At 40.0% G+C, this 26,693-nt stretch overlaps 2 protein-coding genes across 3 annotated transcripts; both read right to left on the reverse strand.

Annotated features, from left to right (window-relative positions):
• Positions 1-320: 320 nt before the first annotated feature.
• Positions 321-15,910, reverse strand: GOT1L1 (glutamic-oxaloacetic transaminase 1 like 1). The gene is made up of 9 exons (XM_039332958.1): positions 15,776-15,910; positions 13,558-13,742; positions 12,343-12,466; positions 11,378-11,490; positions 10,099-10,191; positions 7,968-8,118; positions 4,806-4,971; positions 3,137-3,279; positions 321-664 (listed from the first exon to the last, which is right to left on the reverse strand). Exons 1-9 carry the CDS (start codon positions 15,885-15,887, stop codon positions 447-449), a joined length of 1,305 nt encoding a protein of 434 aa, XP_039188892.1. The 5' UTR covers positions 15,888-15,910; the 3' UTR covers positions 321-446.
• Positions 15,911-18,118: 2,208 nt separating this feature from the next.
• Positions 18,119-26,049, reverse strand: LOC120303435 (nucleoplasmin-like). 2 transcript variants are annotated; one of them, XM_039332963.1, is made up of 6 exons: positions 25,983-26,049; positions 25,288-25,370; positions 23,549-23,668; positions 22,967-23,060; positions 20,139-20,251; positions 18,119-18,531 (listed from the first exon to the last, which is right to left on the reverse strand). In XM_039332963.1, the coding sequence occupies exons 1-6, from the start codon at positions 26,047-26,049 to the stop codon at positions 18,505-18,507; spliced, it is 504 nt and encodes a 167-aa protein (XP_039188897.1). In that variant the 3' UTR covers positions 18,119-18,504. The 2 variants fall into 2 exon arrangements, 1 of the variants encoding a protein (XP_039188897.1); XR_005555461.1 differs by lacking the exons at positions 22,967-23,060; positions 23,549-23,668; positions 25,288-25,370; positions 25,983-26,049 and having other exon boundaries at positions 18,510-18,531; positions 20,130-20,498.
• Positions 26,050-26,693: the final 644 nt, after the last annotated feature.

Below are 26,693 nucleotides of genomic sequence, written 5' to 3' on the forward strand. Positions count from 1 at the left end.
ATTCTGCCCTTCTTTGTGTTGGAGGTTAGCATTTCTGGGAACAGGTAATCTGACCTGAACATTGATTAGTGCAGTAAGTTTTCTACCTATAACTAAAATAAAATAAAATAACCTATAACTGAAAGGAGATTGATTTAGCTAACTACATCCTACCAGAAGGACAGTCAGTGAGCATGTACTCCATGTATATGTGCCTGAGAAGAAAGCAATCTCTTGGACAAAGAGTAAACAGCAGTTATATACTGGAAAAAGTAGACTTTGGTGTCTTTCCAAAGGAGCACTCTACTTCACAAAGATTCACGTCAGAGATCATTTTAATGATTACTGAGTACATAGACACAACATCTGGAAACTGGAGATCATGATTATGATCAGTTTCAAGAAACATATATACATTGACCAGGTCAAGAGTTTCCAAAATACAGTTTTACTAGAACACTCTTGATTTAAGGAGAATCTGATAAATCTATAGAGCTCTTCTTGGCTTCTTGATCAGCCGTCATGCGGAGGTAGCTGGGATTTTGACAGGTGGTGACCAAGATGGCTTCGTGGATGCTTTGTGCGATATAGCCCAAGTTCTTGGAGTTAATGCTGCAAATGTTGATCTGCCCATTGGCAAGAAGGTAGATATGTTTGTGCTTCTCTAGGAACTCCATTTGGGAAGCTGGCGGGGAAAAAGAAATGCTTTTCACTTTGAGAGATCTCCAGCTAAGAAGAAAAACTTAGCTTAAATAGGAACAATGTGTGCATCTGGTTTTCATGAGTGGCGGTGGATTTTATGCCGGAAGACTGGCAAATATCTAGGAAATCTGCTGATGGAGATTCTCAGTCATCCAGATCATGGTTCTACCAAAGGTGCTTTTTTCAAGAGGCAACTGGACTTTCTCGTTTTTCTTTGAAGATGTTTCGCTTCTCATCCAAGAAGCTTCTTCAGCTCTGATTGGATGGTGAGGGATGGAAGGATTTATATTCCTGGCAGATAATTGATCAGTTGCATTCATTGAGGGAGTCATTGAGGCCCCTTGGAGGTTTATCTGTGTCCTCAGGGTCACCTGAGTGATGCAAATGGGAGTGGAGCCTTCTGGAACTGCTGAAAGGACTGTGTTGTAGACTGGAGATAGATGATGCCATATCCCTCCCCCTCTGTTGAGAGAGAGTGGTTCAATTTTGACACAGATGGCCTCTTTCATCCCCCCCCCTCTCAAACCAGCAGTCTTCTCTGTCCAAAATGTGGACTTTGCTGTCTTCAAAAGAGTGGCCTTGGTCTTTTAATGCAGATGGACTGCTGAATCTTGTCCCTGAGGACACAGATAAACCTCCAAGTGGCCTCAATGACTCTCGGAAAGAATGCAAATGACCAGCTGCCTGTAAGGGATATAAATCCATCCATTCCCCTCCACCCAGTCAGAGCTAAAGAAGTTTCCTGGATGAGAAGTGAAACCTTCAAATTAAAACATCAGTTGCCTCTTGAAAAAAAGCACCTTTGAGACCTCTAGCTAACCTCCCTTCCATTATTTAGTAGAGGAGAAAGCATTTTGATCTCGGAGGCACCTTTTCAGCCCACATCCCAAGCCGTCTCCAGACAGCTGCCAAAACCAGCCAGATTTTCCCAACATTCAGAGGAGGGGGGAGGGCAAACACAAGAAAACTAATTTAAAAAACCTGCAATGGGTAGAACATACTTTATAGAAAAACTTCAATTTGCCTTCCCAAAGAGCAATTAGAGCAATAAAAGAGCAGAGCATCCAGATCCCAGTCACATTCATAACTCAGCCTTTTGCATGATTCGTACGCCCACTGCGGCTTTTGCAATCTGCATTAAATCCATTGCTGGCTATTGAAAGGATGCCCGTTCCTGGATCAATGTAGGCATACCGGATTTGGACTGCAAAAACCTGAATGGCCCCAGATGTTCAGCCAAGAGATATGGAAACCTCCAACAGTCATCTAATTTTTGTAGCCAAAATGTAGTATGAATAAATTAAATGTATTCATTTACTTAGAGCAGTGATGGTGAACCTAGACCGAGTGCCCAAACTGCAATCCAAAACCCACTTATGCATCGTCGGGTGCCGGGTGGGTGTGGCCCATTGGGTGGGCATGGCCTATTGGCTGGGCGTGGCTGCGGTGGTAGTGGCAGACTGGGTGGGACTAAAAAGTTCAATCAATCAATTCCAACTTTGCAAGATCTTTTTTTTTCCCGTGAGAAGTTGAAATTGAACCTCTTTTTTTTTTTTTTTTGCACACGGTGGTGGAGGCCTAAAGCAAAAAGGTTTTATAAAACCCAGCTGAAAGCCTAGGACAGGGGTGACGGCGCTCGTGCCCACAGAGAGGGCTCTGAATGCCGCCTCTGGCACCCATGCCACAGGTTCACCAACATTGACTTAGAGGGTCTTTGGAGTATTTGTCTTGTCCCATCACCCTCTGAATGCAATCAACCGTTCTAGAGTTAATTAACTGGGTGAGTAATTACACCGTAACCACATGGAAATATGGGGAACCCTATTTGTTTCCAAAAGCTTTTTGATTTTTTTTTTTTGATACCTGGTTAATAAATCTTATAAATAATTAAATAAATAAATAAACAAATAAACAAATAATTTTTTGATGCAAAGCTTCAGTTTAAAAATAGGAGTCCAAGCTGATTTGTGTGAATTTTCAGATCAGATTAACCTTGTTAATCAAACTGGAAGTTTGCATGAATCTGTAAAATGTCTTTTTTCAAATCCACCTGATCGTTTGGAAGGGATTTTAGCAAATGTGCAATAGCTGATTTTTTTTCCCAAAATCAAATTGTTCAAAATCAAAAGTTACAAATTGTCATCAATCCTTGAATTGGATTGAACCAAGATTTTGATTGGATCAACATTGACTTTCACGACCTCCATGGAAAATATTTATAGTTTGGACTGAGAAATAGGGAGTGGCCCAAACTTACCCAATGTCTCCCAAGCGCAACACTTTTCTCCCTAACTCCTACTGAGTTTATCATGAAGGAGTTCCATAGTTTCAACATGCCTTGATGCAGAAATGAAAAAAGAAGCCATATAGCAGTTGAGGTTTCATCAGCCAGTAGTTAGGAAGAGCTATCCTTGGTTTGTCAACAAACTAGTCACAGTATTCATTGAATACTTACAATTCAATCCAATAAAGCTATGGACTCCCAACTGCCTTGTCAGATGCTCCCAGCAACCGGGTGTTCCCAGAAGCCGCAACTTCTCTTTCAACTTTTCTCTAATCAACATAATCCTCTTCACTAGTGTCTGAAGACTTTGTTTCCTAAGGAGGTTGGAGTTCAGAAAAAACAAAATTGATCATGCCTATATAGAACTGAATTAAAATCAAGAGTTTTCTCTCTTAATGCAGCATTTAGTTAACGTACCAAGGCTGGGAAGAGTGTGTTATTGCCAAAAAGAGCAGTTCTAAAATGATACTGGATCGATCTGGCATATTAGCTTTCTTCAACATGATGCCATGCTAATGTGCTGATGTACATCCTCCATAGACTTGGTAAATAACGGATAGTGACATTACTGCAAAACTGAATCTGGGTCGGTCACCAGGACCAGAGATTTACCTTCCAAGTTTTCAGTCTTGTGCTGTAGCCCATCCTCCGGGAACTTCTCTCCAGCAGAATATGTGCTTTGGGCCTTTCTGTGAGTCGTATTTGCATGGTGCTTTCCTATTGCTTGATTGGTAGATAGATGATAGATGGCGATTAGCTGTTGTTTCCTTTTGCTGACAATCGCCAACCATCAATATATCAATCAACTAGTAGGAAAGCACCACATAAATACGACTCACAGAAAGGCCCCAAACCAGGGGTAGGCAACCTTGGCTCTTTTATGACTCGTGGACTTCAACTCCCAGAATTCCTGAGCCAGCCATGCTGGAATCAGGAATTCTGGGAGTTGAAGTCCACGAGTCATAAAAGAGCCTTGGTTGCCTACCTCTGCCCCAAGCACATATTCTGCTAGAGAGAAGTTCCCAGAGGATGGGCTACAGCACAAGACTGAAAGCTTGGAAGGGTAAATCTCTGGTCCCAATGACCGACTAAATAGGATTTTGTAGCATTATCCTGGGACATGTATATTTGCCTTCATTAGTGACATTGTTGAGCAGGAATTTTAGAAGCTATAGTCAAATAATTCAAAAGGGCATTGCATTGGGAAAGATAACTATGTGCTTTTGAAATGCACGTACAAAGATGACTGACCATCAGTTCTGCAATTTAGAACTTCCTAGAATTTTAAAAGACATTGAAGAAATAATTGGTTAAAGGCAGTACAAAGAAATCATTCCTAGAAACCATTTCTACATACATCAATGGCCAGAGAGTCACACTGTGCTAATAAGCACTGTTCAAGGTAACTACGTTGTCTTCTACTTCCAATAAAAAAACAAAGCTTCACTCGACTCGTCAGTTAGAAGTTTCAGGATAGAAATGTTGGGAATTTTGAAGATTGAATTCAAATGCCACTCAGTTGGCCAAACTAAATTGTATGGAACCAGAATACAATCCTAATGACCTATCCGTACTAGCTCACCAAGTGTTTTCAAGAATCCTTATTCTTGTTTTATTTAGATGAGGACACTGAAGATGGCAGAACCTCCATCTGAAGAACGCCTTTATTGCCTTTTTTCTTTGTCTTCCCTCAAAAAGCAAAAAGTTTATATCTTAAAGTATATTCTTGGATACTTTACTATAGCAGATGGATCATAATAGTCCCAAGATGGTAATACAGAGAGATGATCTCATGGCTAATGTAACTTCAGGCTATCTGATTACTTGTCTTCCTTCTTACCATTCATAGAAATGAGCAGGGCTGGTCAATACGATTGTAATCACCCGTGCCCCCAAGCTGGTGGGTCCAAACCATGTCATGGCTATTAGTTGAGCTATCTGTGAGTGGATTCGGATCAGGGTTTGATTGTCTGTTGTCACCACAATGAGGTTCCCCACACGTTCATCTGCATGAGATAGCCAAAGAGACACAATGCTGCAGTACTTAGTATATTGTAGTTGTGCCTGTATTTCTATGAAACTAGTTTCCTCCAAATATTCCTTCCTCCCCCAAGCCTCTTAATATTAGGGTTCTTGTCATCCCATCAAATACAGAAACTTATTCTGATTCACTCTTTCTATACTTCACCAATTACTAAAAGAAGAGTTCCCATAAACCTTATTTTAGGGATGGGGTCTTGGAGAGGAGTTTACCTTTCCTTGAGGATAATATATTAATCAGAGACATCCAATCCAGATGAATCCAGATGATGAGGAGATATGGATGGGCTGTTTTCTTTCATCCTCCCCTCACAAATGCCAGGAGAATCAGAGTCAGATTTCTCTTGTCAGAGATGTGAACCGATGTTCAAGGAAGATTTTTGAATTAGCCTAGGATCTGTCTGATTTTGGGGCTGAAAATTTTCTAGCTTATCTCTGTTTTTTGACATTAAATCCATCAGACTTTGGTAAGACAAATCAATGTCTAGATAGGTAACTTCATGAAACCTACTAGAGATGATAACTGAACTTCTAATTGTAAGACCTTCTCCAGAAGTTGTGGAGGCTCCATCACTGGAGGCTTTCAAAAAGAGACTGGACAGCCATTTGTCTGAAGTGGCATAGGGTCTCCTGCTCAGACGGGGTTGGACTGGAATGCCTCTGATTATTCTATGTTCTATGTTCCTCCTTTCTCCTAGGAACCAATGCCTTTTGATAGGCCTTGCATTTTTATCCTTGACAATACAAATTTATCCTTAACACAATACAAACCTGTTTAAGAGACAGGAGCAAGAATATGTGCTCTAGGAAACGATGTGATAATAAGAACAGCTTCAAATGATTTCATTACTGTGGCTGTTGTTGTGGCTACCTTTATATCTAAGTCCTTGTTGGATTCTTTCGCTGGACAGCTCCCTTCCTAATTCAACCTCTTTGCTTACGACTATTTCTTTTTATGATGGACAGCTCCTCTGCTTTCCTGTTATAAGGAGGAATTGAGGAATTGAGCCAAATAGCTTGGAAAGATAAAAAGAGTTTAATGGGAATAATGAAGGTTTCATTATTGTTCAGCCTTTTTCATTTGCCATGTTGTCCATTGAGGGGGAAATTGATATAGTGATATGAGGATTGGACAACATCCAAAAAGACCTGGGTCCAAATAGCTCTTTGAAAACAATGCTTTGGATATGCTCAAGTCACCCTATATCCAGACTAGTGTGAGAAGCACTAGGTGTGATGCACAAGTCCTATTTAAAAAAATATATATCAATAATTCCTGGTCTAAGAACTGGGCCATCAATACTTGCGTTTGTGACATGCCCACAAGCTTTCTAAATCTATTAAGTAACATGAGTTGTTCTTTGACATCACAAAGCAATTTTGTAAAGCCTAACTTATGACACATTAGAATGGCACCCATAGCTCACAGTCTTTGTCTTGTCTTTATCTTTGGATAAAACAATCCAAACCATAAATAATCTAGACACCGAGCATCAATATAGCAAAGGAAAGCTTGGAATTATTGTCAAAAAAGGAACAGTTAAGCTTTAAGGTGAACATTTAAGTCCTGAAAATTCAAGAACATAATTTCTTTTTTCTTGTACTTAGAGACCTCTAGTGTTTGGACATACAAACTGTATAATATTTTTTCAGAGAGCATTTATTTTAAGAACCAGAATGCATCTGCACTTAAATTAATTATGCATTGATATCCAATTATTTCCATGGCTATTTTGGCAGAAAAGATAATATTTTAGCCACAGGCCCTGTGTTTTCAATATACAAGGCTCAAATTCGTTCTTTATATCACTCTAAAGAAAGAGAACAGATGATGGAAACTTGATGACTCTTCTTGAGACTTTGGAGAGCTATCATTAGTCAGGTAGTAATTTTGAGATCTATCAGGATCTGTAAAAGTGAACCTTTGAGATTGTACAAGTACTGATTAAAGTGGATGGTAATGACAAATATATCCAGTCATGCAGAAAATAATGAAGATAGTTGACAGCAAATACAGAAATGGGCTTGAAAGTAATCTTGATGAAAACTGGTGCGACTATGTATCTGTGCACTGTTGAAAACAAACTGAAAATGCAGTTCAGATGTTTTCCTGATAAATATGTTTAGCCACCGAAAAAATAATCTTCCTTATCTGGGTTGCAATACCTATGCATCAAGGCACATAATGATGGACTTGCTGATGGTTACTACTTCCAAAAAGGGCAGACAAATTATGACTGGCTGTTTCATAGCTATATGCCACTTCTAGAATCAGATCTAGGACTCTTCTAATGGGAAGAATCAGAAGTGCATCCAACTTCTTCATGTACTCAAGAAAAGATAATTGATGCATGTGCTATAGCAATAGCAGTAGCATTTAGGTTTATATACCACCCCAAAGTGCTTTACAGCACTCTCTGTGTGGTTTGCAATGAAGAAGCATTATTTGCATATTGCCCCCAACCATCTGGGTCCTCATTTTACCAATCTCGGAAGAATGGAAGGCTGAGTCAACTCTGAGCCCCGTCAGGATCAAACTCCAGGCAGTGGGCAGAGTTTGTCTGCAATACCGCAGTTTAACCACTGTGCCACTATGGATAGAAGCTGGAGCTAGCTAGCTCCTACCCCACATTTATTATTTATTTATTAAATGTATATGCTGCCCATCTCACTGATAAGATGACTCTGGGCAAGTTACAAATGGTAAAAAGATCATTATAAAAACAATTACAAATGTAAAAGAGGTACAAAAAAACTAAGACCAAGGGATGGATGGCACAAGGGGCGAGGCCTTTTTACCCTCACACCAGCAAAGAGTGTCCCCACTGGGGCCAGAAGCCAGCTGCCAAACCAGGTTTTAAGGCACGCGTACTTCCAATTTGTGCAGGGATTCCCAAATAACATTCAATGGGCCCCAGTTGCCAGACATGTGGCAAAGAGGGTCGAGAATGCAAAGACTTACCATATAAGCCAAAGTTTTTAGAAAAGGACTGAGCACATAGCATCTCAAAACCTTTGTTTACAAACAGACGTACTGCCCAAACATCTCTGTCCAGGTCTCCTGAGGCCAGTCCTTGAGCTGCGACATCAAAAAAGGGGAAAAGATGCCTTCTCTGGGGAAACAATGGAAAAGAAGAAGGAAGGGAAAGACTGCAGAGGTCTTCTTGTAGATATAGTTCATTTGTTATGACGAATGAGTTTAATAGTACAATTTGGCCTCAATGCTGCCTTGTGTTTAGCTTAGAAATGGCTATTCACTGAGGCTGTGGAACTTCTGCAAGCAAAACAGCAGAGATTATAGCCTTGATATCAAGTACAGAAATTACGTGGGCTGACAGAGGGGGAAAAAGGTACATCTAACATTCACTTTGACAGTACCCAGTATATGTATATCAAGTCTTTGACAGTACCCATTATATGTATATCAAGTAATTTTGTATGTGTATTGTCTAAAAACAATGCATGAATAATGTCTGAGATCTGACACAGAGGCAACTTAACTGTCCTCTGTGACTCCATTCAAAGGAAAATAAACCCAGTCACTTTCTTCTAGGATATCTCAATCACTGGAAATGAGAGAAGGATGTTTTTGCATTAGTCTTTGACTTATGAGCCATTGCTTAGTGATCGCTTGAAAATTATGATGAACCATCCCAAAAGTACGTGTAACCCAGTTCTGATGGCCACCCATCCATGTGGACATGTGACTGCATTTTGGAGACTCAACAACTAGCCTGTGTATATGGCCATTTACAGCATCCTGCAATCCTGGGGCCATGATTTATGATGTTTGTGCTGAAAACTAGTGTTTACTTCTGGTTTGCGGCAAAAAAAATGCCCCATAGCCAACTATGTGTCATCTTCCAGCTCAAGACTCCAAATAAAAGTCCAGGATTATTTTCATTTCTGAAAAACTTACTATTTATTGAATACATGGCCTGGTAAAGGCGAGGTAAAACTAACTCTAAAATCCCAAGGCATCAAACCATAGCATATAGCAATAACATTCCTAGCCAACCCCCCTCCCCAGATGTCCATGTAGCTCATGTGAACAAATTCTCTTTGCTATGAGACCCATCTGCTATCTTCTTTACACCTGCTAGAATGTCCTTGAAAGGTTTCCACATTGTCGATTGACAGCAAGCTTCTGTAGATCTGGAAAGGTTTTGTTTCTCTAATTAACCCATTCGAAAACAACACCTCCCCCCACTTTAATGACAAGATGAAAAGAGAGAGGCACGTAGCTGCCAAATTTTCACTCTTGACATTATGGGTTAACTTAATGTATCTGATGATTGATTAATGACCACAGAGTTCACTTTATGGCTTCTGCATTCATTATTTTACAGCCATAATGACGTATGTCTCTAATGGGCAGGCTCCATTGTGGTCATAAATTGATGAATACCTGTAGTATCTATTGTTCTGATTCAGGTTCAGTGCATACATATTTTCTATAGACATCATTCGGTTATAATTTGAATGCCGGTCAAAGAAAAGAATCCTCACTGTGGCCACGTCACAGAGGAATTAAATCGGAAAGTTCTTAAACTTCACAGGCCTTGCCGTTCAGCCTAAGCTAACTCACTGCGAGTCAAGAGCAAGGTCTTAATGCCACACAGGCATGGTGTTAACACAGTGGTTCTCAACCTGTGGGTCGGGACCCCATTTGGGGTCGAACGACCATTTCACGGGGGTCGCCAAACAACGCAGTCCGCCATTTTTTCCCCCTTTTCCTTAGCTGTGCTACTCCCTTTTATTCTATTGGCTTTTGAAAGCCAATAGAATAGACTCTCTTGAATAGAGTCTAATTCTATTGGCTTTCAAAAGCCAATAGGAATTGTCCAGGCTGTCTCTGCCCTGCTGAGCCTGCCAAAAGTCCCATTCTGCAAACGGTGCTGCACCAGTTGAGTAGTCCTTGACTTACGACCGGTTGAGTGGTCCTCGACTTACAACCGGTTGGGGGTCGCGGCATTAAAAAGGTTGAGAACCACTATGTTAACAGATGTCATTTTGCATGATATCGTTTGCAAGTATTTCTCTCTACATATTGTGGCCTGTCTAGTCATACATCTCCTGAAGGTATCACTTACCTTCATAATTGAGGCAACTCTTCTCCATTCAGAGGGCTTGAAACCAATTTCTTCAGGAGCATGCAAGAATATAATGGAGCCCTCTTGGGCATTCTGCAAGGACATTCAATAGAATAGCCATCAGTTTTGGTGGGCAAGGACTTTGACAGTAGGGCAGAAGGCTTCTAAGACACAACTGGAAGCAAAGGGTTATTTACCATAATTACTAGCAGTTTTGGAAACAGCACAGTTGATTCTAAAATGCTAGAAACAGTATACACAAGTATTTGCCTCCATGATGCATAACAGAATGGGGCACAATTATAGATCCAGGATAGGGGACATGTTCATTTTTTTTCTCCTGAAAACTCTCCTAAATTCATATCCATGCATAGCCTATTAAAGTGTTGGAAGACAGTATGTAATGGAGAAGAAGTTAATCTTTTTTAACTCTTACCAACTGAAGTAGCAAAATTGACAAATAATCTAATGTGATATAGGTCAAATTCCCACTTTCTTAAAACCATGACTATTCCCCGAAAGTTGTTTTTTTTTCCTTTTTTTTTTGGTAAAGTATTAATAGTATGCATTATTTTTTCATAGAGGAAGCAACATCTAAACCTACTGTGGCTAAAATGAGAGGGGTAGGATAGCCATTTGGTTTCAGAAGTAAACAAAGGATCTGTAACTGATTTTCTTTCTTTCTTTTTTACAAAGTTTTATTAGTTTATAATATACGATACAATCGAACTACAAAGTAAATAGCGGAAAAGATGAGGAAGGGAAAAGTGAGGTAAGGGAGAGGAAAAAAAGAAAAAAAAAGCATTGACTTCCGACTTCCTTTGATGCAATAGAGTATCGACTTCAAACCTCAACTTTTTATTTTTACAAAATAATATAAACTAGCCATTTCAATAACATCAGATCTATCAAATTGGTAAAGCCCACAATCAGAATGTCCGTTTTTTCCCACCTCAAGCACAAAATCTAGAAGCAGTTTCCACATAGCAATAAAAGTATTCGTATTTTTTTTTAAATCAGTACAGTCAGTTTAGCGATCTCTGCTAGCTCCATCAGTTTTTGTAACCATTCCTCCGTTGTAGGAATCAATGTGGTCTTCCATTTCTGTAGTCTTCCATAACTGATTTTCCTACCCTTGTATCTAGTGCCAGTTTAATGCTGAACAATAATTGACTGGATACTTGTATATAGGATTGAGCAATAAATCTTAACTGCAACTGAACGTATGGCCCTGATTCTGTTGTTTTAAGAAGACATGTAAATTGTTGCTTCCTGATACCTGCAGTTCTGCCACAAACATTTCCATGTCAACCGACAGCTTGATGGGATCCCAGTAATGGTAAGAACGAATATCTGTAAAGCCAGCAACGTGGAATATGCAACCAAGAGTTCCTGCAAAGACAGGGACACCCGTTTTGTGTCACATTATTTTTTTTTAACTTGGATTAAACAGCACACTCATAATAAATTATGAGATGAGACTCATAATTCAGTGATTGAGTGTATGATTTACCTTCAGAAGGTCTTAAATTCAATATTCAATTAAAAATCATCAGGTAACTCAATTTAAGTCTATTGAGATCTATTTCATAGGCAAGATGAAAACATTACGCTAAATGAATCAAGGGTGTATAATAGCTTCATTGTTGTTGTGGTGGTTTATGAAATAGGAGATGACTGGGGACAAGTGACAGGTGTGTTCTCAATCTCCCAATGCTGTAAAACACAAACCCATGGTTTGAGTGCCACTTTATGGCAGGAAGAATTTTATTGCTATTAGGGTGAAGCCCTCATGATAAAACCAAGTCTCATTCATGTGTAGTTCTACACAGGTACATCATTAATCAGAGGCATAAGATCATTTCTGCTATATCAGTGGTTCTCAACTTGCAGCTGGCAGACCCCTGGGGGGCCATGATGTCATCAGAGGGGGTCTGCAAAGATTTAAAGAAATGTTATGATTTAAATCTCAAGTTAAGTCATGGAGGTCTGTGGCCACAAAAGGTATTTTGAGGAGGTCCATGATGAACAAAAGGGTAAGAACCACTGTGTTATATTATGACCACCTAGATGGGAGATGAAGGCCACATAACCTTCCAATCCCTTGATTTGTTGTTGTCATGTCTGATTTTCTTTCCCAGCAATGTTTCTAATGGCTTTAATGGTTTTAATGGTTTTAACTGTAAGACTAGGTCAAAACAGAGACTATATATATATATATATATATATATATATACTAGCTACCCAGTTGTGGTTCAGCAATATATATAATTGCTGAAGTTGAATGGTTGAATCGATACCAACGGTGCAAAAATTCAGCTCCGATCCACACAGCACCTGTCCCACCTATTGTGTGAACACCACCTGCCTGTTTAGAGAAAAAGAAGATTTTTATTTTTTTATCAAACAAGCACATAGAATTGTCAACTCAACATTTCAAAAGATTAATTTTCATGGCCAGTGTTTCTCAGTCTGGGCAATTTTGAGATGTACGGACTTTAAGTCCCAGAATTCTCCAGCTAACATGTCATGCAAACTCAACTAAGGAGGGTTTAATAAGTCGTGGTTAAATAAATCACTGCTTAGAATCAAAGTTGAATGCAGGCAGAAAGTAGGAAAGGCAGAAGAAGAATTTAGCTACCCTATTTCAACAGGCAATTTAAAAATTGGTTCTAGGCCAACAGGCATGGGTTAGTGTTTGTGATTACTTCTCAGCTTATTAATCCTCTGCAAGATTTAAGCATCCCTTTTTTCTTTCATTGGAGAAAGGGTTCTCAAATCTGGGCCAAATCACAGCTTTCTTTGACAAGAGCAACAGCACTTTATTTTATTTTTTGCATGATTATTCCCAAGCTGCTAATGGCCTTAAACATTCTTTCCTCCCTTGCCATGGCAACAAAATAAATTGTCATAATGAACAAGAAAAAAGATGTTACAGCACCATTGTTTCCAATGGGACTCCATAGAAGCTTTTGAATGTAATCAATAAGGGAAAATGTCTATTTGTTCCTTTCATATCTCTATCTCCTAAGCATAGGGCAGTGGTGGCAAACCTATGGCACGGGTGCCAGAGGCGGCACTCAGCGCCCTCTCTGTGGGCATGCGCGCCGTCGCCCCAGTCCTAGGCCTTCAGCTGGGTTTTATAAAACCTTTTCGCTTTAGGTCTCCGTCACCATGTACACAAAAAAAAAGGTTCAATCAATCAGTCAATTTCAACTTCTCGTGGGAAAAAAAGATCTTGATTGATTGAATATTGATTGATTGAACTTTTTAGTCCCACCCCGTCTGCCATTACCACTGCAGCCACGCCCACCCAATGGGCCACGCCCACTCAATGGGCCATAGCCACCCGGCACTCAATGATGCATAAGTGGGTTTTGGGTTGCAGTTTGGGCACTTGGTCTCTAAAAGGTTCGCCATCACTGGCATAGGGCCATACTCATATAAATATCCACATACCCTGTTGTCTAAGACAGCCTGATTGTTCTTGCCAATGACCAGTTCCATGGCTGTTTTGGTGAACTCCACGATGCCCAGTTCTCTGATGTATTCATGATCCAGAGTGGGATCTTGAGGGATTTGCCACAGAATTTTTTTTACAACTGGTGGGATCCAGATTTCATCAGCATTATCAGTGTGGCATCCTAGGGGAAGCAACATAACTAAGACATAACTGCCAATGCTTTAGGGATGAAAACTGTCAACACACTGTTATTTTTATACTAAGGCTCATGGCTACTCCATAGAATAACATCTGGCTCCTTGCATCTAAAGATTCATAACAAGGATGACAATGGTAGTGTGGGTGCCTCCTGATGGTCACTAGCTGGAAATGCCACACAGGATTTACACGGTGTAAAAATAGAGAACTCTCCCCCTTCAAGTCTGGATGTCATCCAAAACCCTGCATATATGATATGATATTAATATCTGTATCTCTCTGAGAGCTTAAGGGAAACTGGACTGAATCCACCTAACCAGACTCTGAATACAGGCAGTCCTTGACTTATAACCATAACTGAACCCAGAATTGTGGTTGTGAGGAGTGCTGGCCATTAAGGAGGTCCCCCTGTGACCGTGCCTGATTTTACAACCATTTTGCAGAAGTAAACACCAGTTTTCAGCAAGTCAAAAATATATATTAATCTCATGTGATCACAAAACGGGCTTTTTCAGTTGAATGACCTTCCCACAGATATCTATTCAGTACCTAGGTTATAGTCTTTACTGGTTGAAATTCTCATTTTGCTATTTCAGTTAGTACTTCGTATTTTTTCATTTTATCTGCTGTTTTCTATGTTGGTTCTATACGATGTTCTTCATTGGATGTGAAGATGTCTATTGCAGACACTGAAGTACAACACTGTCCCCATGCCTTCATACCTTCTGTTCTATCCTAAAGGCTAAACATTTGTTGGATACTCATCGTGATTCTGAAAGACTGCCATTCTCATAAGATTTCCCAGGGAAATACTCCAACTTGTGGGGGGACTGTACTGTTTAGAGCAGGGGCGTCAAACTCAATTTCATTGAGGGCTGCATCAGCATTGTGGTTGCCCTCAGGGGGTCGGGTGGGTGTGGCCAGGGTAGGTGTGGCCTACTGGGTGGGCATGGATGGAGGGGTGTGGCCTAGGGTGGGTGTGGCCAGCTCTACATCGTTCGCGTCAAGGATGCCTGTGGTTGCCTGGGCAGGAGTGGGATAGATCTGAGGGTCTCTGGCAGAAGGGGGTGGGACCAGGGCAAGTGGCGAGGCATAGTCCACTGGAGGAGCCTCACTGTTCCTCTCAGGCCATGCGGGGGGGGGCTTATGGAGCTGAATGCGTTTCAGCATAGAGGGCCACCACAAAATTGTACATTGGCTCCCGGCTGGCCAGGGCCAAGGCAGAGGGGGCCGTTCCCTCACTGTTTCCAGGATGGCATCGTGGGCCACATGAAACCACTTTGTGGGCTGCATCCAGCCCCCGGGCCTTGTGTTTGACATGTCTGGTTTAGAGATTAAAAAAAAATATCTGAAATAGAACATAGAACATAAAATAAGAGGGTTGGAAGGAACCTTGGAGTTCTTCTAGGCAACCTTGGCTCTTTTATGACTCGTGGACTTCAACTCCCAGAAGAGCCAAGGTTGCCTACCCCTGTTCTTGTCTAACCCTTTGCTTGAGCAGGATACCCTATACCATTTCAGACAAATGGTTGTCCAATCTCTTCTTGAAAACCTCCAGTGATGGAATACCTACAGCTTCTTTAGGCAAACCACTCCTGATTAATTCTTCTCACAGGAAACCCAATCTTACCATCAAAGCTTGTTGTGGATTACAAATCCTGATACGTGTTACTCAATACTGGGCCTTGGGAATTCTCTCAACAAATTCCTGCAGGTTTTTTGGCAAGACTTTTTGGAAGTGGTTTGCTCTTACCTTCTTCTTCCTAAGGCTGAAAGTGACTTTTTCAAGGTCACCCAGCTGGCTTTATGCCTAAGGCAGAACTATTATCTCCTGATCTCCCACATCAGAGAATCAAAATAGGGCTGCTTCAGATTTGGACAATACAGTAAACCACAAACCTCAGTTACTGCAGTATCTAAGAGGGCAGCATATACATGTTTGTCAATGGAGATTTCTTTCAAGTTGGCATGCAATGTAAACAGGGCTATTCGTGTCTGAAAAAGAATTAGTTTTACCTGCATGTCCAAGGCACACTTTTTGGGGTGAGGGATCTTCCCTGTAGACATCTAAGGGAAAATCTACTGCCGTAGCCAAGGGAACATCCAAGAAGACAGAAAGAGTTGTCATAGCACACTTCAGCTAAGGCTAAGATGATTTTTCAGACAGACTATTGTTCTGTTGAAAAACTGGTCCATCAAGTTCTAGTATAGCTTGCAGAGTTCCTAAGGCAACCGTTTCCTGGGAAACCAAATATATTTGCCTTTCAACATTCTGAACTAAGTGAAGGATGAAGCAGCATCAGATGGCTATCAGTCATGTTATCCTGCAAAAATGGACATATACTTATTCATTTGTACCAAAAGGCTGACTGGCAATGCCAGAGACCATGTATATACTCCTGGCTCCACATATGTCAAAGCACTAGCTTTAGATTTAAAACAATGCCTTGTTCACAAATTGTGTTCAACCATCACATGGTTTAATTGCTTTTTGGTACAGAAGCTGGTATGAGCCCAACCCATATACTTTGGAAGACATGGATTATCCCTTAGTACCATCTTTAAGCTCCATCTCCTTTGATGACCTTCTCAGAACTGACACATTAACAAGCGACTGGGATTACAACATCACAAACTCTCAAAGCTGCTGGATCCAAATGCTTAGAGGAAGAGGAATCCAAATCATATCTACCCAGCACTCTGCTTATGAGAAGCTTATAATTAGCCAATGACAGAGAAGCTTCCACATTTTTGAAAGACATATTTTGAAAGACAAATTCAAGTGATTCCCTAGCCAAAGCATTGGCAAGCAGAAATGAAGCTACAGACATCCTACCACAGTGGTGGCGAACCTATGGCACGGGTGCCAGAGGCGGCACTCAGAGCTTTCTCTGTGGGCACGCGTGCCATCGCCCCAATCCTAGGCCTTCAGCTGGGTTTTATAAAACCTTTTTGCTTTAGGCCTCCGCCGTGTGCAAAAAAAAAAAAAAAAAGTTCAATCAATCAGTCAATTTCAACTTCTCGTGGAAAAAAAAAGATCTTGCAAAGTTGGAATTGATTGAACTTTTTAGTCCCACCCAGTCTGCCGTTACCACTGCAGCCACGCCCACCCAATTGGCAATGCCCATCCAATTGGCCACACCCAGCCAATGGGACACACCCAGCCAATGGGACACATCCACCCGGCACTTGACGATGCATAAGTGGGTTTTGGGTTGCAGTTTGGGCACTCAGTCTCTAAAAGGTTCGCCATCACCGCCCTACCACAATGAAAATATAGATTGGACTACATTAGATTGGACTTTCAGAATTCTTCTGTTTTAAACCAACATGCTGTTCATAATATATTACTAATGCAGATGGATTTAATGTTAGATGGGAATTAATAATTTGTTCATAATGAAACTAACAGTTTTTATTGGACAAATGTCAGTTTCTTGCCTCCATGATCAAGTGGCCAGCACCCAGTTAAATGCCAATCTCTGGAATATGCCAAAATTAAAGATGTGCTTTTAGAAGTATTTAATAGGTTACGTGGGAACAGAACTTTAGGCTTTTAATCCCACAAGGTTCTTAATCTGCTAGGATCAATAAAAGGGGGAAAATTCCTTTTGATCTAATGAAAGATGTTTAATTACCATTTTTAATTACCTATAGAATCTCAGGTTGTGCATTCCTGGGATAAACCTAGCTTTGGATGAGAAATGATGAAGAAGAATAGACAAACAATGAATAGGTAGCAGACAAATTGATACGTTTTCTCCTAAATGGCACTTTGGTCCTATTGGCATAGAATCATGGGAAGAAGTATTTCAACTCATTCCAAGAAGAGATGAGGAGGGAAGGAAGGAAGGAAGGAAGGAAGGAAGGAAGGAAGGAAGGAAGGAAGGAAGGAAGGAAGGAAGGAAGGAAGGAAGGAGGCAGGCAGGCAGGCAGGCAGGCAGGCAGGCAGGCAGGCAGGCAGGAAGGAAGGAAGCAAGCAAGCAAGCAAGCAAGCAAGCAAGTTTTCTCTGGCAGTTTCCAACATTGTGTATTAACCTCTAACTAGCATTAAAGATACCTTGCTAAAATCTGTGTGGTCCAGTTGCATGAGCTGGACAACTGGAGTTTAGGAGCCATGCTTGAGAATGTAGCAACTTTACTTAACTTATATCATATAGTATATCCTATCCAAATATTAGATCTGTGCTTAGGATCTGTTCAGACCAATAGCACAGGAGGAGCATTGGCAATTGACAAGGATATAATCATGGACTTATTTTTTTTTAAAGACACCTTTTATTTCAGTTATAAACGTTTTCCTTCAATTCGCTCAGAAGATAATCTAAAATAACATAGGTTGATCATCTGTAGCTTGAGCATGTCCTGCTGCAATTAGGACTGTCCAACCCATTTTGCCAAGTGAGATCCTAGACCTCTATCCCATCACAACCTTGATGATGACCACCATTGTCCATGAATGTGGACAATGAAAAGTGTTACCCAGTTCCACAGCATGCTTGCTTGAATCTGATAAATAACATATGCTTGAGTCACACTATTAAAAAAAAAAAAAACCCCAGGTCATTGGTGACAATTTTAGCATCTCCCTTTCCCAACCACCCATCCAAAAAGGAGACTGTGGTAGACCCACAAGCAAACAACAGCTTTTACTGCAATACATTTTTAATCAGGCTTCTTTAGAATAATCCATTGGCAGGAACCAATCCAAACTCGATTCTTTGGCAGGTCTCCTTCAGATGCAGTTAGGAAATTTGATTCGATGTCTCTTTCTGTGGAGAAGAAACCCAAAGGTCACTCACACAACCCACATTACAGGGTTCTTGTGGAGAAAATAGGAGGAGGATGGAGAATTAGGCATGTTTGGTGCCTTGAATTATTGATAAAAATAATATAGGCAGTATGAAAATAAATAAAGCAGGACTAGAACTCTCAGTCTCCCAGATTCTAGCCTGAGGCCTTAATACTACATCAAGCTGGAGTCTCAGTTAGGATGTTACCTATATCCAAATGGAACTTCATGGTCTGTACACAGAAGAACATCCATTTTCCATCTCAAAGAAGACAGCAAAGGAAAAAGCATGCTCTACCAGAGGAAAATCTGAAACTAATCTTGAAAATTTGTTTCCTTGGTCATAGAATCATTTCTATGCTGAACATGGCTTATCCATGTTTATATTCAATTGTCCCTATCTCCCCCAGTTGCATTCTGCTAAACCAGTGGGACCAAATCTACTACCCTTCTTAGTTTTTTTTCCTTAAGCAAAGGAACGCTTTTTGGCAATGGTCTTGAAAACCACCCCCAGCTTTATTTATTAAGAAAGCCTATGGAACCCACACAACATCTAAAGACCTTTTTAGAAATAAAGAGGATGCTGAATACCGATTTATTATTTCTCAGCAAGCTACTGAGAATTCGCTATTGTTTTTAACCCAAAACATATTTTTAAGCAAAAACCTAAAGCCAGAAGAAATAGGGAGCCTGGCTATGGCCACCATATTGTATATTCTATGCTACGCTAACTTCTGTCTTTTCCTTTCAACTAGCATATGGGGAATTACATGCACTTTTTCTGTCTCCTGATTAGCAATCAGTATGTAAGATGCCCTGTCTTGCCGTTTGCAATGATATCCTTATGGTTTACTATGCTGAACTAAATAGCACCCTAAGGCCAATTAGAGAGATGGCGGCGATGAGTCCTTTATGCAGATGGAGAGCAGTTAAGCAATTGCAAGCATCAGGAGGCAGTCATTAAGATATCAAAGGAATAGGATTTATTTATTTTAAAAAATGCATATATAGCCGCCTATCTTAAAAACAGGTAATCCTCCACTTAAGACCACAATTGAGCCTAAAATTTCTGTTGTTAAGTGAGACATTTGTTCAGTGGGTTTTGCCCCAATTTACAACCTTTCTTGCTTCAGTTGTTAAGTGAAACACGGCAGTTGATAAGTTAGTAACTCGGTTGTTAAGTGAATTTGGCTTCCCCGTTGATTTCGCTTGTCAAAAGTTTGCAAAAGGGGATCACGTGACCTTGGGACTCAGCAATAGTCATAAGTATGAATCAGTTGCCAAGCATCTGAATTTTGATCACGTGACCATGGGGATGCTGGAAAGGTCATAAGAGTGAAAAATGGTCCTAAACCCCTTTTTTCCGTGCGATTGTAACTTTGAACGGTCACTAAATGAACTGTTGTAAGTCAAGGACTACCCGTACATCACTCTGGACTGGGAATAATACAGGCTGATAAGAGTTTAGATTTTCTTTTTTTTTTTAAGGTGGTAGAAAAGTCTGGAAAAGTAAGAAACGTTATCCATCTACCCACCCCCAGCTATGGGGGGAAAAAACCCATCATCCATAAAATTGACCAAACTCACAGCTGGCATCTCCGGACTTGGTAGTTCTTCTTCGTCATCAAAGCTGTTGTCATCAACATCAGCATCATCTGGAATTTCATCATCCGTCGGCTCGTAGTCGGAGTCATCCTCCACTTGCAGGAAAGAATTGCAAGGCAGTACTAAACATAAAATCCACCACCACTGGGCCCCTTTGAAGAGCATCACCTCCTTTCCCTTAGAACCCCAAATAAAGCTTTGGACCACCAGCAAGAGACGTCTGGAAGAAGCTTGCCTAGTGGTGCGCTGAAGGAGGCAGCTGGTAAATCCTCCTCTGATCCCCCCCTGTTAGCTCAGCCACTGTCCTCAGCACCAACAAGAGTTCTGTGACAGTTAAAATGAATCCATAGGGAGGAAGAACAGAATGGAAGCCAGAGCAGCAGGTGATGTCACAAAGGCAGCAAAAGCTGCTTTTTTTTTTTCAATGCTGGATGGAAAGCAGAGAATAACAGAAGAACATTGCTGGAAGGGACCTTGGAGGTCTTCTAGTCCAACCCCTTGCTCAAGCAGGAGACCCTATCCCATTCCAGACAAGTGGCTGTCCAGTCGCTTCTTAAAAGTGATGGAGCACCCACAATTTCTGAAGGCAAGCCATTCCACTGGTTAATTGTTCTCACTGTCAGAAAGTTTCTCCTTAATTCCAGGTTGCTTCTCTCCTTGATTAGTTTCCATTGTTTCTTGTCTTGCCTCCTGGTGCTTTGGAAAATAGGCTGACCCTCCTCTTCTTTGTGGCAGCCCCTCAAATATTGGAACACTGCTATCATGTCAGCCCTATTCCTTCTTTTCACTAGACTAGACTTACCCAATTCCTGCAACCGTTCTGCATATGGTTTAGCCTCCAGGCCCCTAATAAATGGTTGTCCAATCTCTTCTTAGAAACCTCCAGTGTTGGAGCACCTACAACTTCTAGACATGGGTCAGAGCTTGTAGTCATTGGCCAAATTACTCTGATTGGATGTTTCGTTGGGTTCTGCTTCATAGGAGTAGCCTCAGACATTAGACACTGAAGCCCAAGAATAAATCTGTGTAAGACTATCAAGCTTCACGAATTGAATTTTAAACTATTTATTTTGGACTCATATCTTAAGGATTGTTTAGGATGCCTTTCAATCCACTCTTGGTTTTATTTGCACAGCAGGATCTCTCAATAATAGCTTCAATATTGTTTTAATTCTTTTCATTATATTTTTAATACACGGTCTGTCTTTACCTAGCAACATTTCCGGTTGACCAAATATTACAGTAAATCCATATATAAAAATGCAAGAGTGTTAGTCTTTTTTTCCTTTTTAATACACTTTTTTAATGTCTTCTTTATAGTATGTCTTTTTTTTTCTTTTAAAAAATATTTTGGTATTTTATATTTTAACCTTCTTTGAATAGACTAAAAAATTCAGATTAAAAAATGCAAGAGTACTTTGTTTTGTTTTATAGATAAGTGTATAAATATACCTAACTTGTTCTTTTATACCAATGTGCAAAGGTGCTGTTAATGTTTTTATTATTAGTCAATAAGAACAAAATCATGGAGTACTTAAAATGGAGATCTAAGTAAAGTTGGAAAAATTAACATATAAATTGAAACCAGTTGAGGAAGAGAAAAAAGATTGATTTCTGGATGGTATGATATGTGGGTATTGCTTGTAAAATTGTTAATTTTTTTCATTCTTTTAAATATTACAGTTTGTACAGCTGTTAACATTTAATAACTAAAAATCTGAGCATGTAGGTCATTTTCCTTAGCCATAAAAGACATTAAGTTTCAATACCTTTTTGATTATTGGTTTAGCTATGCACTGCTTTCAATAGGAAGTTTAAAAGTGGTTTGTAAACAGGATAAAGAATAAAATATTACACTTCCCTGAAGAAGGGAGAGAGAAAAAAAGCAACAGATGCCTGCAAGAAAGTAAATTAAATAATGATTTTTCCATTTTCCATTTTTCTCTCTCTTTAAAAAAAAATCAAAGTTAGCTGAAGAAATTAGACCACATAGGGGATTTTTAATCATTCTTTCATACTCATCAATTCAGCACGCCTCTATTTGTCTGTGGCAGTTAAGGTGAAGAAGCAGTTTACAAAGAGGTTTTTTTTAAAAAAAATTGAAAAAGCCCAAACTTTGGAAAAGATTAGACACCTCTTCTCTTGCCTGTCACTTCAACTGATAATCTTCTCTTCCCTCACCCCCCCCCCAAGAAAACCTCTGCTTTCTTTCTAAAATAAGAAAACAAACATCTAGATAGTGATATTTCACGACACAATTACAGTTAATAACCCTTGATAGAATACTTACCAGCCTTTTTTTTTTGTCTAGACTAAAACATGAATAATAACTTTCTTGTGATGATGGATTGTTCCACTTGAGGAGCATCACTCAGGTTGGGGAAGGTTGATATGTATGATTTTAAAAAGCCATCATAGATTCATATATCAATGATGTCAATCACACTTTGATTTCCCAATCCATTCCTTTATTGGTATCTGGAGGCAGTATGGAGCTACTGCCAATGTTACATTTAACAATAATTCATTGATAGCAAGAATTGCATGGTGTTTTAGCTGCTGCTACATATACTTTCCGAAGAAACAAACATATTTTCCCCATATATTGTATATTTTTTACATGAAATAAACCCCCCCATTAATTCCTGGTTGTTATCTAGGTATATAGATTCATTTATCTACAGCTCATGATGGTTTGGCAAATGAATTTCTATATACAACTCCAGGTCACATCTCCTGGTCTAATTATCTACTCATTACTTCCCAGTTGCTTTTCATGCATGCATTTAAGAGCCATGGCTTCTACTTACAGATCAGGTGCTGCCCGTTGAGATATACTGGACCCATTCCTGATTTTAGGATAAAAGAAACTGGGGGAAGTAATTCAATGCCTTCAAGACAAACCTGTAATATATTTTTTAAAAAAACAGATGCCGTGTTTCAGAATGCTGCTCTTCTCATTCTCCTACAATACATGTAGGATGAATATATTGTATGTTTGCATGTACACTGAGAATTTCTGCACTGGAGACAAATTCCTTTGGTGTCCAATTACACTTGGTCAATAAAGTGTTCTGTTCTGTTCTGCCCTGTTCTGCCCTGCCCTGCCCTGCCCTGCTCTGCTCTATTCAACTCCTCTACATTATTAGCTAGGACATATCCAAATAATTTTATATCAGATGTTGCCTAGTCGATAGCTTCCTAATGCACTTTAAGATATGAATACCTAGGAAATTACCTCTCTCAGGCATGTCCAATTTGTTAGTTAGGAAGACTTCTGAACCATTTGTAAAGCATGCACAGATATAAATTAAAATAGCATCGGTTATTTAATACAAATTAGAAATAGCATAAGACAACACCCCCCCCCATTGCATGCCTCTGTGCATTACCATTGGTAAGACAGAATGTTTCAACGATACAATCGGTACTGGCTCAGGAACACTGGCCATATTTCTTGATTCAACAGCCACCACATGGGTCTCATCATCAGCATCTTCACCCAGGGCGACCTTGAGCGGTAAGAAACAAAAAACAATCAGTGGCCTTTTCTGAGTATTTACATAGAATCCTTTACTGACCTTCATACAGGGCTGAATCTAAAGCAGGGGTCTTCAAACTTGGCCCTTTTATGACTTGTGGACTTAATAATAATAATAATAATAATAATAATAATAATAATAATAATAATAAAGTTGGAAGAGACCTTGGAGTCCAACCCCCTGCTCAGGCAGGAACCCTACACCATTTCAGACAAATGGCTGTCCAGTCTCTTCTTAAAAACTTCCAGTGTTGGAGCATTCACCGCTTCTGGAGGCAGGTTATTCCACTGGTTAATTGCTCTAACTGTCAGGAAGTTTCTCCTTAGTTCTAAGTTGCTTCTCTCCTTGATCAGTTTCCATCCATTGCTTCTCGTCCTGCTTTCAGGCGCCTTGGAGAATAGCTTGACTCCCTCTTCTTTGGGGCAGCCCCTGAGATATTGGAACACTGCTATCATTGTCCCTCCTTGTCCATCTCTTCGTTAAACTAGACATACCCAATTCCAGCAACTGTTCCTTATATGTTTTAGCCTCCAGTCCCCTAATCATCTTTGTTGCTCTTCTTTGTACTCAACTGCCTGGCTGAGGAATTTTGGGAGTTGAAGTCCACAAGTCATAAAAAGGCCAAGTTTGAAGACCCCTGATCTAAAGCCTTCACAAACCTTCCTGAACATCTGCGCCTATACCCTTCTCCAGAATGTGTAGAACAAGGAACATTTTAAACAGAGGTATTGTTTAAGGCATTGTAGGGCCACCCACAAACATTGTTGGATTGTAGCTCCCATCATTTTTGGCAATTGGCTATGTTGGTTAGAGAGGGTAGGAACTAGTATCTATGAAAATCTAGAAGGGCACATATTCCCCAACATTAGTTTATGAAAAAGAATGCTTTCCAAAAAAATGTGAACAATTATGTCTAGAGGTTGCATCAGTATTGGAAAGTTACTGTTGGAAATCTTGATGCTCTCCAAGCTTGCTTCCTTGCAGCTGTTTTTATTATCCATATGTAAACAGGAAGAAAAAAAAAACACAGTCACTGGGTAGATTCTCAGTCATCCAAGGGTTAGCTATCCCAAAAGTGCTCTTTCAAAAGGCAACCAGACTGTTTTTTTCTCAAGGAAGATGTTTTACTTCTCATCCAAGAAGCTAGTCCCAAAGGTGTGTTTTCAAAAGGCAACTGGACTTTATTTACTTTTCCTTGAAGACCTTTCGCTTCTCATCCAAGAAGCTTCTTCAGTTCTTTTCAAAAAGCACCTTTGGGTCAACAATGAACTGGAAGACTGAAAATCTCCATAGACATCCAAGAAGCTTCATCGGTTCTGGTAGGATGGTGGGGGCTGTGGAGAGATTAGTTCTGACAGGATTGGGGTGGGGGAGTTGGAAGGATCATATTTCTTTGCTGTCATCTGGTCTTAGTACTCTTCTTGAGAGCTCTTGAGGCCACTTGGGGGCTTATCTGATCCCAGAGCTACGGTATTAACACTGATGACGTTACCTAGTCAGGTAATGAAATGGCTGTAAGCAAACATCCAAGCTCAGAGGGCACCAACTTCAACCTTGACCTACAGAGATTCTTTTCTACTGAAACTCACCGTCCTCAAATATACCAAGTGTTCTAATAAGTCATCATCTTCTTTCACGACACATCTCCGGGTGGTGGCATTCAATTCACAACCTATACAGAAATACCAGTAAATCATATGGAAAACAGAAAAAAAGAAAGAAAGAAAAAATAGAAAAGGATAACATTTGCCAAAAGCTATATACCTGAGCTAAGCTAAAAATGTATTTTGCGTGTTTTCCTGAGTTTTTTTTACTCAATCTGGTGGATTCCCCCTCTTTCTTCCCCCACTCACGCAAAAAAGGAAGAGAAAAAAAATCATGAAACCCTTCTTTTTAAGAGATGGAGTTTTGCCCTCCATCTTAGTTAAGAGATGACTGAAGTCAGTAATTGGACATCTCTCTCCAATATTCTGCAGTCTTCCAGATTTCTTACAATTCTGCAAATTGCCACAGGGAGATATGAGATATTATGAAATTATTCAATCTACTTTATCTCTTTGGGGGGGGAAGAGGTGAGAAATTGCACTCACCAGCATTTGTTTGCTGCATTACTACAGTGTAATCTACAATGATTTGAGATGCTCCAAATGGATATTAGTCAGGAAGGGATTTGACCAGTCTAATCTAACAGCTTGGTTACCAATAATCTCAATTCGTTAAAAAAAAGACCCAAGATTTAATAATAAAAGGATGTTTATTTTACTAGCCCCCCAACACATCTTACCCCAAAACACAGACACATGATTTCCTTCATTAGAAGATGAATCTGAATTTGAGGAAAATGAGGCCATCTTGTTTAGGTGAATCTGGAATAAGAATGGCCAACAATGTCAAGGAGAAGGAGGAGGAGAAGATTTGAAAATATCAGAACATGATGAGTTTTTCCCAATCTGTTGCCCTCCAGATAGGTCGAAGGTCCGGCTTTTAGAAATCCAGGAGAATTTAAAGAATTGTAGTCTCAACATATCTGGAGAGAAACAGGTCAATTAATGTTATCAACTTTTACCCTATTCATTCCCCAAGCTCTTTTGTGCAAATAATAGTGTGTACAGATCTTTGAAGACTTTGATTGAAGTGCCTCTTCAAAATGCTTTGAAGTTTGAGCAAAGTAGGTCCCTGGCTTGCTCAAAAGCCTTATTCACCAAAGTGACAGGCTGATTGAGGCAGACTGACCCTCACCCAAGCCACCGGGAAGAGAGAGGGCCTCATCAGAGCAACACTGCTTTGCATATCCGTAGCACGTATTTTCAATGTATTAGGCAGACTCAATCCATTTTCAGGTCTGCTTATTCTTCTTGCAGAATAATAGCTGTATTATAATATCAGCTTCACATGCTGCATTCAAAACATTATCAGATGTAGATTCAAGTCCACTTAGAAAAGGCACTGGGCCTTCTGGTGATTCCATTAATGCCATTGTTGGACACTTACCAGG

The sequence above is a fragment of the Crotalus tigris genome, unplaced genomic scaffold (assembly GCF_016545835.1).
Source record: "Crotalus tigris isolate CLP2741 ecotype Arizona unplaced genomic scaffold, ASM1654583v1 scf7180000024470.1849372, whole genome shotgun sequence".
Classification (NCBI taxonomy): Eukaryota; Metazoa; Chordata; class Lepidosauria; order Squamata; family Viperidae; genus Crotalus; species Crotalus tigris.

Coding starts and splice junctions, on each gene's coding strand:
- GOT1L1 (XM_039332958.1), bottom strand. CDS start 15,887: ATGACAACTCTTTCTGTCTTCTTGGATGTTCCCTTGGCTACGGCAGTA. Junction 13,743..15,775: donor AGTGTGCCTTGGACATGCAG/GTAAAACTAATT, acceptor TGCTTCCCCTAG/GATGCCACACTGATAATGCT. Junction 4,972..7,967: donor TAAAAACTTTGGCTTATATG/GTAAGTCTTTGC, acceptor TATCTCATGCAG/ATGAACGTGTGGGGAACCTC.
- LOC120303435 (XM_039332963.1), bottom strand. CDS start 26,049: ATGGCCTCATTTTCCTCAAATTCAGATTCATCTTCTAATGAAGGAAAT. Junction 25,371..25,982: donor TCATGTGTCTGTGTTTTGGG/GTAAGATGTGTT, acceptor ATTTCTGTATAG/GTTGTGAATTGAATGCCACC. Junction 18,532..20,138: donor CAAGTCCGGAGATGCCAGCT/GTGAGTTTGGTC, acceptor TCTTCTCCACAG/AAAGAGACATCGAATCAAAT.